We start from the raw sequence: 16,323 nt of genomic DNA, 5'->3' as shown, positions 1-16,323 counted from the left end.
ATATGAGAGTAAAGTAGTAAAGTATGTTCATTAATGATTTCGTGCATAACAGCATTTTATTTAGTTCCATTTTTATTAACTAGTTTTATCTACTAAGTATATACGAATAAGTCGGGTTTTCTTTCCCGGATGCTATAACTCCAGAACGCACGAACCGATTTCCACGGTTTTGCATTCGTTGGAAAGGTTTCGGGCTCCGTGAGGTTTATAGCAAAGAAAAGGTTTCTCTGGTGGCGTAACGGAGTTCGCCCGGTTTGCCAGTTTTTAATAAAAGGACAAAAATCAAACAACCTCTTTAAATTCATATTCATTTATTTTTCACTAATACCATTGTATAAAAGATACTAAATACAAAAAAAAAGTCATGAAAAATACTATAAAATGTCGAAACATTAATTGAATATTGTTCAATCAAAATGTGTTAAATGCGTAAAATGCTTTTGTCATAAATAACACGAAATATGGATTACATATTGAATACAATAGCAATGGTTACACAATAAAAAAATAACATTTAAAAAATTGCATCATTTTCATTCTTGCAATACTGCATGGTCATTGTAGCTCGATCTGAAAAAAGAAAAATAAAATAAAATGTGTGCGTGTACTAGTGTACACACGTAAGAAGTGAAACTTCTTTATGACCTTATTTTTCAAAAAATAATTTACTATATGCAACTTTATAGAAATACGTCGAATCACGCGTGGTAGGGATAAGAAAAAGATGGCGCGTAACGGAAAAATGTCACGTGTAACGAAAAAATGTTACACTAAATTTTTTTCCAACCCCGATAAAGAAGTTTCACTTCAACAATTATTTTTAAAATTTAGAACAAAGTCATTAATTGTATTGAACATTTATTCGTAGCAGTGATGTTCAAAGTCTATTGTATGGCTAATAAGAAAACTGCCTAAAACATAACATTTTTAACGTAATTTTGAATCTAGTTTTTTATTTTATGTCAATGCATCTCTCTTAACAAAATAAACGCGAATATAACTCTGTCTATCTATCTCTTCTTCACGTTCAAACCATTGAACCGATTTGGATGAAATTTGGCATAAACATAGTTTGAGACGTGAGAAAGGACATAGGATAGGTTTTATCCCGGAAATCCCACGGGAACGGGAACTATACAGGTTTTCCTTTGACTACGCGGGCGTAAAGCTAGTAGGCTACATTTTATGTACTTTGACGATAAAAAGCGCTTCTAAACAAAGTTTAATTGAATAAATAAATGTTTGAATTTGAGTTACTACTAAAAATATGATTATTTCTCACCTTAAGCCCTTTCTAAAGGTTTACATTCATTTTCAAGCCATTGCAAGTCGTCCAAAAGTCCACGTTCTTTCAATATCGGTCCGAGTGTTGCCAGCACACGAGCGTGGTACGAATTTAGGTATGCCAGCTGTAAAAAATGTTTTTTTTAATTGTATTTTATGAATATTTGTGGAGGAAGGAAGGTGGAATTCCTCCATCGAAAAAGGGAGGATCCTCGACCAGTCTACTCGACTGGCCGTGAAGGCCCCAATGAATGATGTCGGAAAGTTGTATATATATGCTCTGTAGCGAAAACATTTCGCTTGCGCGATTCAGAGCTAGGTGTCGCTACATATTACAAGAATATAATCATTTTTGTTGGAAAAAAAAGAGCGTGAGTGCCGAGCACACGTGTCAGAAGTGAAACTTCTTTGGTGAAGATTCAAAGATACCAAAAAAATCGTCGCCTTACTCCTTGACGTGACGGTATGGCCATGAGGCGACATTGAAATTTTACTTGCTCGATACTCACGCTCTTTTTTTCAAGACTTTAAAATGAATTCTTATTCGTATACTGATCCACAGATTATTTGTTATTTTTTTTTAAACAAAACTGCGTATTTTTTCTTCATTACACAACTGTTTAACTATTTTTTTTATAATATCTACGTTTAATCATAAACTACTTACAGATCTACAGATTATTGTATTTTTTTTAACATAACTGCTTATTTTTTCCTCATTGCACATTTATTTTAATTTTTTTATTTTTTTATAATACAAACCTCAAAATCATCAAGCAACTCCACGTTAACACACTTAGTGTCGTGAGGCACTAACGTCAGAGTGTTGAAACCCAACACGCCTCGACCGTCGAAATCGCCTAGCAGTTTTGATGCCTGAAAAAAATAATTAATTAATAATTTTGGAGAAATCTACAATACGTCATAATATATCACTACATAGTATAAAACAAAGTCGCTTTCTCTGTCCCTATGTATGCTTTAAATCTTTAAAACTACGCAACGGATATTGATGCGGTTTTTTTAAATGGATATTGTGATTAAAGAGGAAGGTTTTAGTATATAATTTATTAGGTTTTAGGCAAAGCGGGCGAAGCCGCGGCCTGCGGGCGGTAAGCTTGTATATTATAAAATCGTAGGAAAGTCAAAACTGTGCATAGAACATTTAAAAAAAAATAATGCGTGATCTACAATTGACATTGAAGTCAAAAATACAGTTTTTAAAATTATTGTCTGTTTGTATGTTCGTAGTAAGGTCCGGTCGCGGAGCAGGAAGAATTTCGTACATTAACCTGTTATTATCTGTCACTGTCACTCCCGTGTAAAAATAATGTGTCTCGCTCGCACAGGTGCAATGAACGCCGTCCTAAGGGATTGTAAACCTTTAACCTGAGAGCGTAAGGTTTGTGTTTGCTTGATTGGTGTTCAATTATGATTTTGTGAATTCAAAATTTATAAGAATAAACCTCAAACTCTATGTCTATGTCCAATCAAAATCCGCCTAAGTCGAAATCGCGTATTGTACATAGTAAATTATTTTTTGAAAAAGAATAAGGTCATAAAGAAGTTTCACTTCTTATGTGTGTACACTGTACACGCACACTTTTTTTTATATAATATATCGTTGTTATTGAAAAAGTTAAAATGTAACTAACTAAAGTATTGTAAATGAATAAAGGACATTTATTTAATAAATTAGTAAAAAACATTTTCTCCTCCAAATATTTCATGTAAACTGCACTTCATTCAAAAATGTTTGTGACCACTGTCAGTAGGTAAAGAGGTCATTGTACGAAATTCTTTCTGCTCCGCGACCGGACTTTAGTAGAACAAATGTTGTTACTTATGATATTAGATATCTTGTCCTGCGAGGTTGCTCGTGTTTTACAAGTGTACCTGTATATAAAACTCATGCAAAAACAAAATAAATAAAAAATTTCATACCCTTGGATGATTGGCTGTTTTATTCACATCGATAATCTCGACAAGGTCCTCATGTCTAATACCATATTCCCCAACCTTATAGTATCCCGGCTCTGAAATAAAATAAACATAATGTGAAGTCACATAATAATAAAATAAAATGTTAACTACATTGTAGTTAAACTACCCTACACACAGCTTCACTATCCCACACACAGCTTCACTATCCCACACACTGCTTCACTATCCCACACACTGCTTCACTATCCCACACACTGATTCACTATCCCACAAACTGCTTCACTATCCCACACACTGCTTCACTATCCTACTCACTGCTTCACTATCCTACTCACTGCTTCACTATCCTACTCACTGCTTCACTATCCTACTCACTGCTTCACTATTCCACACATTGCGTAACTATCTTACACACTGCTTCACTATCAAACACACCGCTTCCCTATCCCACACACATTGCTTCACTATCCCACACATACTGCTTAACTATCCCACACACTGCTTTACTATCCTACTCACTGCTTCACTATCCTACTCACTGCTTTACTATCCTACTCACTGCTTCACTATCCTACTCACTGCTTCACTATCCTACTCACTGCTTCACTATCCTACTCACTGCTTCACTATCCTACTCACTGCTTCACTATCCTACTCACTGCTTCACTATCCTACTCACTGCTTCACTATCCCACACACTGCTTTACTATCCTACTCACTGCTTCACTATACTACTCACTGCTTTACTATCCCACAAACTGCTTCACTATCCCACACGCTGCTTCACTATCCCACACACTGCTTCCCTATCCCAGACACATTGCATCACTATCCCACACATACTGCTTCACTATCCCACACACTGCTTCACTATCCTACTCACTGCTTCACTATCCTAATCACTGCTTCACTATCCTACTCACTGCTTCACTATCCTACTTACTGCTTCACTATCCCACACACTGCTTCACTATCCTACTCACTGCTTCATTATCCTACTCACTGCTTCACTATTCTACACACAGCTTCATTATACCACACACTGCTTCACTATCCTACTCACTGCTTCACTATCCTACTCACTGCTTCACTATCCTATTCACTGCTTCACTATCATACTCACTGCTTCACTATCCTACTCACTGCTTCACTATCCTACTCACTGCTTCATTATACTACTCACTGCATCACTATTCCACACACTGCTTCACTATCCTACTCACTGCTTCACTATCCTACTCACTCCTTCACTATCCCACACACTGCTTCACTATCCCACACACTGCTTCACTACCCCACACACTGCTTCACTATCCTACTCACTGCTTCACTATCCTACTCACTGCTTCACTATCCTACTCACTGCTTCACTATCCTACTCACTGCTTCACTATCCTACTCACTGCTTCACTATCCCATACACTGCTTCACTATCCCACACACTGCTTCATTATCCCACACACTGCTTCACTATCCCACACACTGCTTCACTATCCCACACACTGCTTCACTATCCTACTCACAGCTTCACTATCCCACACACTGCTTCACTATCCCACACACTGCTTCACTATCCCACAAACTGATTCACTATCCCACACACCGATTCACTATCCCACAAACTGCTTCACTATCCCACACACTGCTTCACTATCCCACACACTGCTTTACTATCCTACTCACTGCTTCACTATCGTACTCACTGCTTTACTATCCTACTCACTGCTTCACTATCCCACACACTGCTTCACTATCCTACACACAGCTTCACTATCCCACGCACCGCTTCACTATCCCACACACTACTTCATTATCCCACACACCGCTTCACTATCCCACATCCTCGCACATAATTGGAGGAATAGCACCCAAAGAGCGGGGACTATTCACTAACCATTACTAAGCACCTGTCCGGGCCCCAGTCCAGGGTCCCTGGGGCAGGGCCTCCACGAGACCCCCGCGGGGCCTCCATCACCTTGCTTTACTACCTCCCCCCACATTTCATCCCCCCTCCCTCCCATAACTCACCATTACTCAGCACCTGTCCGGGCCCCAGCCCCGGGTCCCGCGGGTAGGGCCTCCACGAGACCCCCGCGGGGCCCTCGTGCACGTGCAGGCAGTGCCCCACGCCGTGCCCCGTGCCGTGCGCGTAGTCCTGCCCCACTTGCCATAGGGCAGAACGGGCTAGCGTGTCTAGCACGTTGCCCTGGGAAGAATAACGAAAAAAATTGAAAAAAAAAATACACGTAAATATGGAGGAAACTAAAATTAATCTTATCTATACTAATATTATAAAGAGGAAAAGTTTGTAAGTATGTATGTATGTATGTATGTATGGTTTTCACGCAAAAACTACTGGACCGATTTCAAAAATTCTTTCACCATTGGAAAGCTGCATCTTTACTGAGCAACATAGGCTATATTGCATTTTCAAAAAAATTAGAGATCCTTACCATAAATGCAATAATGTAACCCAAGGTGTAAAAAAATCCTCAATAAAACTTCTGTCATCGCGTGCGCTGCGGAATCTATTGAAGATAGAACAAAAAAATGTTCTACGGTATTATAGAATGGATCAATATCTACAAGAAAGTCCGCGATACCATATGTCCATCTTCAGTAGTTATGTTACTACAACAACTTTTTTACGTTTTCAAAGTAAATAGAAGTGCCGACAGTAATCAAACCATGTTATCCATACACATATATTAATCCTTATCCCATTAAATGATGTTTTATTATAGACTGTTTCAATACCAGCAAAATACTTTTTAAATGAAAAGAATTGGATATTCCATTCAAAAGATATAACGAATTTTTAAAAGTATCAATCTACAGAAAATAGTAGGTATACTGTTCGAGCAGGCCGTAGTGCGGGGGTCACGGAGGAATTCTACCAATATGCGTCTTGACGGAACACAGTGGGGTTTTGGTCGGTAGGAATCCGACATAACCCACGGCCCCTCCCCCGGAGGCCGTGGGTATCTATGAAAGATTTCCCCACTAAAACAAAAAAAAAAAAAAGGCCGTAGTGTGGGACGGGGTAAAGGTGATTTTCATGTGATTAAAAATTAAACCTATAGTCCGACCTATAGTAGAATTTTCACTGTAACGATATTGTTATCTATGCGGGTGAAACCGCAGGGCATTGCTAGTACTATATAAAATTCTTGTGTCACAATGTTAGTCTGCATACTCCTCCGAAACGGGTGGACCGATTCTAATGAAATTTTCTGTGCATATCGGGTAAGTCTGAGAATCGGCCAACATCTATTTTTCATATGTACCACGGGCGAAGCCGGGGCGGACCGCTAGTAATATAATAAAATTATAGTACCTATTTATGTTAATATGAATAATTTAAAATGTAATATGATATGTTCATTGTTCATATTATAACCGTGCAACTAACACAAAGGTTAGTTAATCCATACTAATATTATAAATGCGAAAGTAACTCTGTCTGTCTGTCTGTTACTCAATCACGCCTAAACTACTGAACCAATTTTCATGAAATTTGGTATGGAAATATTTTGATACCCGAGAAAGGACATAGGCTACCTTTTATTGCGAAATATGTACCACGGGCGAAGCCGGGGCGGACCGCTAGTTTGATATATTTTTTTGATTGATTTGATTTGAGCCTCGTGATCGATTTTTTTCTATCTTCTTCTCTTATATATAAAAATGAATCGCAAAATGTGTTGGTAAGCGCATAACTCGAGAACGGCTGAACCGATTTCGATAATTCTTTTTTTATTATATTCCTTGAAGTACGAGGATGGTTCTTATGTAGAGAAAACGTAAACATGTACCACGGGCGAAGCCGGGGCGGACCGCTAGTTTTTTATAAATTTATACAAAGGTTAGATACTTATCAAACTCAGATCCGTCTATAACTAAAGGGTTACAAAAAATTCGTAACCCCTAAGTGATAAGAGCCAGGAGGTCACATACCTTAACCCCCCGTGGGAACAGCACAGTGCCAAGCGCGATTTGTCCCTTCAGCACGCGAGTAAATGCGTTTGTTTGTTCGTCACTCGGCACACCCATGTGCCGGGTGCGGGTTATGTCTGTTGTGCCGTCTCTGGGAAAAATTATAGAAAAATTTATGAATTTTTATTTATGGTAATATATACTGAAAATAAAAAATATATATGTGTACACACGTAAGAAGTGAAACTTCTTTATGACCTTATTTTTTTTAAAAAATGTACTATATACAACTTTACAGAAATAGAAGTCGAATCACGCGTGGTAGGGAATAGGGATAAGAAAAAGATGGCGCGTAACGGAAAAATGTCACGCGTAACGAAATAATGTTACACTAAATTTTTTTCCAACCCCGATAAAGAAGTTTCACTTCAAAAATATGAGAAAATTTGTGTTATAAAGTCATCAGGTGCGAGTAACATTTATAGGCGACGATTTTGTTATCTTTGAATCTTGCCAAAGAAGTTTCACTTCTGACACTTGTGCTCGGCACACACGAGTAAAGCAAAGCAAAAGGCCACACTTAATTTTAAAATCACTACATAGTATAAAACAAAGTCGCTTTCTCTGTCCCTACTCCCTTTGTATGCTTAAATCTTTAAAACTAAGCAACGGATTTTGATGCGGTTTTTTTAAATAGATAGAGTGATTCAAGAGGAAGGTTTTAGTATATAATTTATTAGGTTTTAGACAAAGCGGGCGAAGCCGCGGACGGTAAGCTAGTAAATAATAAAAGGCAAATACCTAAGTTACAGGATCATTATGCGAATTCCAGTGAACTCATTATGATAACACCGAGGACAAGAAGGAACGCATTAACATGAACAATACGCCCATTTAGTGGACAATAAATAATTGATAAAACAAAGGGATATTAATTTAATGGTTATACGGTATCGGACCACCACCGGACCACCAGGCGGGAGGATATCTCAGATATATAAGCAGTTCACAAGTGAACTCGTCATTCTCGCACCAGCTCTCTATAGTTAAGGTCATAGATTAAGTAAAAATTGTAATTTGTTAAAATATTTTTTTTTTAAAGTAATCTTGACCCAGTTATTTTTACTCACGCATTTTTTTTCTTACCCTATAAAAACCTACCTGTATTGTCCCCCAGAGTCCAGCAGGAACATATCCCGCCCCATTATCTCCCGCTGTGGGCCATCGCGGGTCGGACTGTAGTGTATTATGGCCCCGTTCTCCCCTGCCCCGGGGATTGTTTCGAAAGATGGTCCGAGGAAGTCTGTTTCGTCCCTGTTTTAGACAAAAAATGTTATTTTATTACTACGTATAGAGAGGACACCACGAACAAAATCTGTGCGACAAGCGCGGCTTATTAAAAAAATATGAATAAACTTATCAATTAGAACCAATCAATGTAAAAAAATAAAAATGGTTTGAGACGATTGACTCTAACTCGTGTTACAAATAGTGTAGTAGCGATGTCCTCTCTAGTACGTAGTACATAGTAACTCAATGATTTGAAATTGTTTTCATCACGTAAATTGTAAATACTAAAAAATATAACCAATAATAGTTACAAATAGATCGCAATATTTCAGGACATTTTTCACACACGGCACGATCTGATCCCATACTAAGCTTTCGCTTGTGTTTGGGAAACCAGATGGCTGATAAACATACATATATAATTTTAAATAAATACTTATATACATAAATAACACCCAGACACAGAGCAAACATCTATGTTCATCACACAAATATTTCGAAGCCACGACCTCTGGCTTGGAAGGCACTACCAACCAAGCCAACCGGTCAGTCAATATAACTTAACAATATAACATAGATAAAGGCAATCCTTTTATCAAAGAACACACACACAAAAAAAAAGACGGATTGCACTCCGCGAGTGCCGGCAGAAGTGAAAACTTGATTATTAACGTTGAGCATGTTTGATATCCATCCGTCTTACGCTTTTTCGATCAAGTCACGTGTCCTGACGCGAGTTTAAGATTTTATACCCATTACAGAAAAAGTGTTCAACGCCGCTAAAGAAGTTTTCACTTCAAAAATACGAATAAAACATTATACACTCACTTCCTAAACTCCAACAGCTTATCAGCCGCTTGCATTTCAGTTATACTCTCGCCGGAATCGATCTCGCGATGCAACCAATTGAAGAAACGCACAACCGATATACCGTCGCGAATGTGGCATTGTCTGAAACCCTAGAAATGAAAAATACATATATTTTCACGTTTAACACAAATATCAACCTTATTTCTATGTGTTTAGGTTTAAAGTTATATATATTATACTATTGAAAATTAATGCCCTCTGTTGTAGAAAAGCCGATTTTTTTCGTATTGGAGCAAAAAGAAATAAAACGTCTAATGTACCTATCCCTAGGTTATTCTAAAATAAACCGTAAAATGATGCGTTAGGATACATATTAAAAAAATGTTGTGTGGTTTTATGAAACCACGGTAAAAGTGAAACTGTTCGAACGGTTCCGAACACTGCTGTGTGTAGCGCATGTCGCGTGACGGTCGGTCTACTCGGCAGCCGCGATACACGCGACATGCGCTACACAGACCAAAAAGTTTGAGACGATGTAATAAAAGTTTCACTTTAAAAGCGGAATTTAATGTTTAAGTTAGTTTTCACTAAAATGAAGCTGTCCAATAAAAGGCATAGTTTACTTGTGTGTACTGTTTAGCTATCGGTTTAAATGTGTTGATTTTGGCGACAGCGGTTTTCATACTAAATTATGACATTATAGCAGTTCTAGTGTCTTATTATTTAGATTTCTATGGCATGGACTTAGTAAAAATTTTGCGTGAATATAACTTACAGGTCGGGTCAATATATAGGCTATATATCATCACGCTAAGACCAACAGGAGCGGAGTACTGCGGGTAAAACCGCGGAGCGCAATTAGTTCACAATTAAACGAATAAGATTTGTATATGTATAAGATACAGAAAGACTTTTCTTACCTCTAACTCGACGTCATTTTTAACCAACTTCATAAGAGCTACCGGGGACACTTCGGATATCAAATTCAAAGGTTTAGTTAAGACGTCTTCCTGAAATAATAAAAAATAAACTTTATCTATACTAATATTATAAAGAGGAAAGGTTTGTATGTATGTATAAACGCATAAACTACTGGACCGATTTTGATGAAATTTGGCACAGACAATCTTTAGACCCTGAGAAAGAACATAGGCCTTTTATTGCGCAATATGTACCATAGGCGAAGCCGGGGCGGACCGATAGTGTGTTCATAAAGAATCGTGTAGTATCGACTAAATTATTCTGTAAATGTATCACTCAAAGAAAAAAAAATATTATATTATTATTTTTAATTTTACTCGGTAAAAAGTATAGTTATTCTTTAAATTCTTCTAAATTTTTTTTTATAACTTACACTGAATAATATACTTAAAAAAAATCAATAATGTACAAAAAATCTCACAATCTTCTCTTTATAATCATATATCAATAAACAAATCTTAATCTTAATACTATTATAAAGGCGAAAGTTTGTATGGATGTTTGTTACTCTTTCACGTAAAAACTACTGAACCGATTACAATGAAATTTAGCACACATATAGAGGGTAACTTGGATTAACACATAGGATAGGTTTATCCCGGAAATCCCACGGGAACGGGAACTATGCGGGTTTTCCTTTGAAAACGCGGGCGAAGCCGCGGGCGGAAATCTAGTATTATCTAATCTACAGTAATTATAATTTTATAAAATAATAAACAAAAACTACTCACTCCAGACGCCGCTCTATGTACCGCTTCGCTCGCTTCGCTAGACACCCAAATGTCGTGATCGCCATCACCGCTTTCCGATAACTCTTTCTGTAATAAACAAACAAATTTCACACATAATAATATAATCTATACATATAATAAAATCGTAGGAAAGTCTAAACTGTATTTTTTTGAAGTGAAAACTTCTTTAGCGGCGTTGAGCACTTTTTCTGTAATGGGTATAAAATCTTAAGCTCGCGTCAGGACACGTGACCTGATCGAAAAAGCGTAAGACGGATGGATATCAAACATGCTCAACGTTAATAATCAAGTTTTCACTTCTGCCGGCACTCCCCCAGTGCAACCCGTCTTTTTTTTTATTTCACTTTTTGCAGCGAAGATACATCTAATTTCTTTGGTAATTTTCTATGATTAGGCGAGCATCTAGTTTTAGATATAAATAATAATAACAATAAATATTTCATGACAATTTTCACACACGGCACGATCTGATCCCATACTAAGCTTTCACTTGTGTTATGGAAACCAGATGGCTGATAAACATACATATATATAATCTATACATATAATAAATCTGTAGAAGGGTCAATTCTGTACATTGAAAATATTTAAAAAATAAATAGCAGGGGGTGTTACTGGGTCGATACCGAACCCAAATATGTGATTAAAAAATTTTTTGTCTGTCTGTATGTGAAGACATCACGTGAAAACGGTTCGATTTCGAGGAAACTTGGTATAAGTATACCTTATTATCCTGGGCATAAAATAGAATACTTTTTATCCTGGAAAAATACGTAGAAAAAAAATAAATCTTAATTTTTCTTAATTTTTCCGCGCGAACGGAGTCGCAGGCGGAAGCTAGTTTTAAATAAATACTTATACAGATAAGATAACTTACCGTCATATTCTCCAGGTCCCTAACAATATCTTCATACGGGACCCCTTCTATAGCGACCCCCTCTGACTCCAAACACTCAAGTATATTTGTCGGAATGCGACCCCCATGCCAGAATAACTTTACTCTATTGGGGGTTATAACCAAGTATGAGAAGAACACGGGGTTATAGGGTATATCGCTTCCCCGGAGGTTGAGTACATCTGTAAATATTTTTACACTAATATAAATTGTAAGTAATTAATAACAGACTGTAATAGATTTTAAATTGTATTTATAAATATTAGGCAATAATTTAAATTAAATAAGTAAATTTGCATATTAATGTCATCTAGCTTAAAACTAGTGTGTAAAAAACAAAAACAATAACTATAGTCAGATTATGTTTCCATTCTAAAAAGGACAAATCCTTCTTCGTATTAATATTATAAACGCGAAAGTTTGTTAGATTGTATGTCTGTTGCTTTTTCACGCGGATAGCACAGTACTGATTTTGATGAAACTTCGTTATTTGGTATAAGAAAACATTTTGTTTTTAATAGAAATAGAAGTCATATAATATCATTAATTAAAAGGTTAGGTTCGTTTCCAGATTTTCTGGAAATTTTCTCTATTTTGAATATAATAAGATTTTCTATACAAATAAACTTACAAGCCACTTCATCCAACGCGGTGAGCACGAGAGCAGATACTTTCTTCTCCGCCATTTTGGCTCTCAATTCTTCTATTTTCTTGCTAGCTGGTTTACCTAGAAAATATATTTTTATTATACTTTCTCAGTAGAAAACATCATTAGCAGACCTTTATTATTTGACACAAATGAAGGATGTAAAATAATCATATGTTGTTTTTGTTTCTCTTGCAACTGTGAAAAGTAAAAATTCCGATAGTTGGCGCTATGTTAAGAGTATGAGGATTGTTAATTTTGCGACCACAGATGCGAAACCACTTGTTTAACATATGTAAAATAAACAAAATACAGTTAAATGAAACATACCTACATTTTTTTATTTAACATATTACAAAGTAAATACTTGTATATTTAACATATTACAAAGTAAATTCCTGCATATTTAACATATTACAAAGACGTACCTGTATATTTAACAGGTAAATGTATAATTTCATTATGCGGTCTCTCTGGCGGCGGGTCTTTTAGTTGGATCCTCAACTGATCGACCAAATTGTTTGGAACGGCTATTAATTGCATCTTGGCTTTTTTTAATGCCGTCTGTTGAAGAAAAGTATTATTATATTTTCTTTGATACTACATACCATATAGGATGAAATTTTGTAATACCACCTGGAGAAGTGGGTTTAATAGACAAAAGAAAATTGTACTGAGAAGATACTTAAAATATTTGAAAAGGATGAAAATAGCATTTTAAGATTCCCGAAAATGTGTTTACCAAACCAGGAAATCGAACCAAGCAAAATCTGTTTAAATTACACTTTAGCTTTAGTACATACGATAGACTCAATAAATTATAAGGGTGACAAATAATAAACTTGAATACTGAGAACTTAAAATACCTCACATAGGTGAAACGTCAATAATCAAGTAAGTCAAGGTCCAAAATAAAATATATTGAATACCTGCAACGGTGTCCACTCTTCTCTACTCATTGTAAAGGGGTCGACCCCCACTACAGAACCGGCCCCTAAATTGGTAGTCAACCATTTTTCTATGGAGGGGGTATCGGGTAGCGCTGTTAAGAGGTAAAAGTAATTTTTGGATTGTTTTTTTTTTCACGATCACATTACATTCCTAACATATTTCTTATCACTGTTTCACTACATAGTATAAAACAATTCTCTGTCCCTATATATGTATGCTCAAATCTTTAAAACTACGCAACGGATTTTGTTGCGGTTTTTTAAATACATAGAGTGATTCAAGATGAAGGTTTTAGTATACAATTTAATAGGTTTTAGACCCAGCGAGCGAAGCCGCGGGCGGAAAGCTAGTTTATTAAAATATCAACTCACACTGCTTCATCAGCGTCCACAGATTCAAGTCGACCTCCTTCTCGAACTGCGTGTAATATCTACCATCCGTCCACACTGCCGCTAGAGTGTTAGTTACTACCGCAGTGCCGGCTGACCCCGTGAACCCCGTTAGCCACTCGCGACGTGCGTCTATGGGGGCTATGTATTCCGACTGGAATGGGGGTTGTATACTAGTAAATTATAGTATTTTACTATCATAGATAATATAAGGTCATACATAATGTTATATAAATTATAGTCATAACTTATTGATTCTGGAATGGGGGTTGTAACTCTTAATGCTATAAGTAGGATAGTTTGTAATAATGTCGTAATTCTAGTATATAATGGGGGTTGTATACTAATAAACTATCGTATGTTAGTATGTTATGTTGATACCTATATATTTCTAATGGTCCGGGAGCCAGCAGCAGATTTTATGACCAAGTTCCTCTCAAGCGGTAATTAGTAAAATGCATCAAAGTATAGTATTATGAAGCCTCGTGAACGTCAGCTGGAGCTCGGTTGGGGGGAACAGCGGTTGTAGCCTCCCGTATCAGCTGACGGTTTTTCCACCAAGATACAGCCAGCTGACATATATATTTATCCACAGTTACATATAAGCTATCATCAGGTCAATTTTTGTTTGAGAGGAAATAACGGAAAATAAAGTTTTCTTTAAATTTAACTTTCATGTTCGAGACACCAGCTGACGTATAATACACCATGTTGTAACCAGCTGACTATTTTTTTTCGTTGAGATATTGGGTTAGCTACAATTTGACAAATTTTTAGCTGAGAGGAAATGAATGAATGAATGTATTTTTTTTCCCATGTGCGTGGGAGGCTACAACCGCTCACCCCCCCAACCGAGCGCCAGCTGACGTTCACGAGGCTTTATAATACTATACTCTCATGCGTCTGACGAATTATCTCTTGAGAGGAAATAGTTAACCAAATTTGCACCTGGCTCCCTAACCATAACAAAATGAATATAATATGTCATATATAATGTATAATATGGGTTATAACTTCTTGATTCTGGAATAGGGGTTGAGGGTTGTAACTCTAATGTTATTAATGTCTATAAGTAGGCTGGTGTGTAATAATTTATTTGTTTTAAATTTCAGAAAGTTATACATTCTAGATTCTGGAAAGGGGGTTGTAACAAAATTAGATATAGGTAGAAATTATTTATCTTCACGTTTTTCATTTTTATTTTGTTTCATTATACTATTAGCGAACCTTCTCTCATTTACGTAGACCGTTCTTTGACACAATTACATGAATAACCAAAAAATATTATAGGAATTGAAAAGTACATATTGTAATATTTTGTGTTACTATGGAGGTTGTGTCATAAAAATAAATACTAAACTTACGTTATGAGCGTCAGCTGTAGGCACAATATACGCTGCCAGCGCTGTCTGCTGGCTGGCCATCAGCGCTCGAAGCGCTGTCAAACGCTGCAGCGACATCTTTGGTTTTATACTTGACGCATACGCTATAATAGACAGTCTGTGAACAAATTGTGTTATTGTATGAATTGTGTAATACTGTACAAAAATTTAATATAAAACAGTCTTATAAAATAAAATTATATATTTACATACAACATATTTGATATTGTAATAAGATTGTTGTACTTTAAACAAATCGACAGACAATCGAGCGGCGTTGTATAAAACATTCATTGAAATTAACACCTTATTCAGTGGAAATAACGTTCAAAGTAGATTGTATCGCTAATAAGAAAACTCTGCCAAAATAGACGCGTAAGCAGAGTTTTGCTTCAGACATTTTAGAGCGAATTTGTGAATTTAGTAACAGTTTTTGCCGTTTGAACTGGCATGCAATCATTATAAATATTTTTTCAATGAACGAATGATTTATTATAAATTATAATTTTATTTTTTTACCAGTATAGTAACATAACTTCAATAAAAACTTCGTATACGAAGTAATCAAATCGAAAATTGTTAAATCAAATAGAAAATCCACTCATGGCATAGACTATAGAGGCTATAAAGGTCATTTCATACAAAACATATCAATGAATCTAGGCTAGTAAACTATGTGATGGTGGCTTTAATCTAATAGTTGATTATCACTTCCACAGACATGTATCAAGATAGACTAAGCGAGTGTATGTACTTCCCGTGTCCAAACTAAGATTATGAAACTTACTTGACGCTGGCCTACACTCAGTCCGCGCTTGCAGTTCGCCAAGGAAAGACGTGAAGCTGAATAAAGTAAAATGCCGAATTACGCCGTTATAAACTGTAGAAACTCCACAGCTGTGAGTGGCCGAGTTAGCAAAGATGTTTCCTTCCACCGGTAAGTAATTTTCTAATCAGAATATGCACTATTTATTTTAAAATCAAATAAAGAATATCTGTGGAAAACGATCGTGACAAACACGGATACCAAATCATACGAAATGATTCGGAATACATTGCGGCT

At 36.4% G+C, this 16,323-nt stretch overlaps 1 protein-coding gene across 1 annotated transcript; it reads right to left on the bottom strand.

Moving 5' to 3' along the window:
• Nucleotides 1-294: 294 nt before the first annotated feature.
• On the bottom strand, nt 295-15,363 carry LOC149475079 (xaa-Pro aminopeptidase ApepP-like). Its single transcript, XM_089713860.1, has 16 exons — nt 15,243-15,363; nt 13,861-14,032; nt 13,468-13,580; nt 12,967-13,102; nt 12,524-12,619; nt 11,875-12,074; nt 10,977-11,063; nt 10,185-10,274; nt 9,283-9,413; nt 8,326-8,478; nt 7,186-7,315; nt 5,257-5,434; nt 3,229-3,320; nt 2,047-2,160; nt 1,283-1,409; nt 295-570 (listed from the first exon to the last, which is right to left on the bottom strand). Exons 1-15 carry the CDS (start codon nt 15,336-15,338, stop codon nt 1,284-1,286), a joined length of 1,914 nt encoding a protein of 637 aa, XP_089569986.1. The 5' UTR covers nt 15,339-15,363; the 3' UTR covers nt 295-570; nt 1,283.
• Nucleotides 15,364-16,323: the final 960 nt, after the last annotated feature.

The sequence above is a fragment of the Colias philodice genome, chromosome 31 (genome assembly GCF_061535455.1).
Source record: "Colias philodice isolate Cphi_HAF_F1 chromosome 31, ilColPhil1 Martin Lab GWU primary, whole genome shotgun sequence".
Lineage (NCBI taxonomy): Eukaryota > Metazoa > Arthropoda > Insecta > Lepidoptera > Pieridae > Colias > Colias philodice.
Note: the sequence above shows the minus strand (reverse complement) of the source record. Positions and strands in the feature narration are given on the sequence as shown.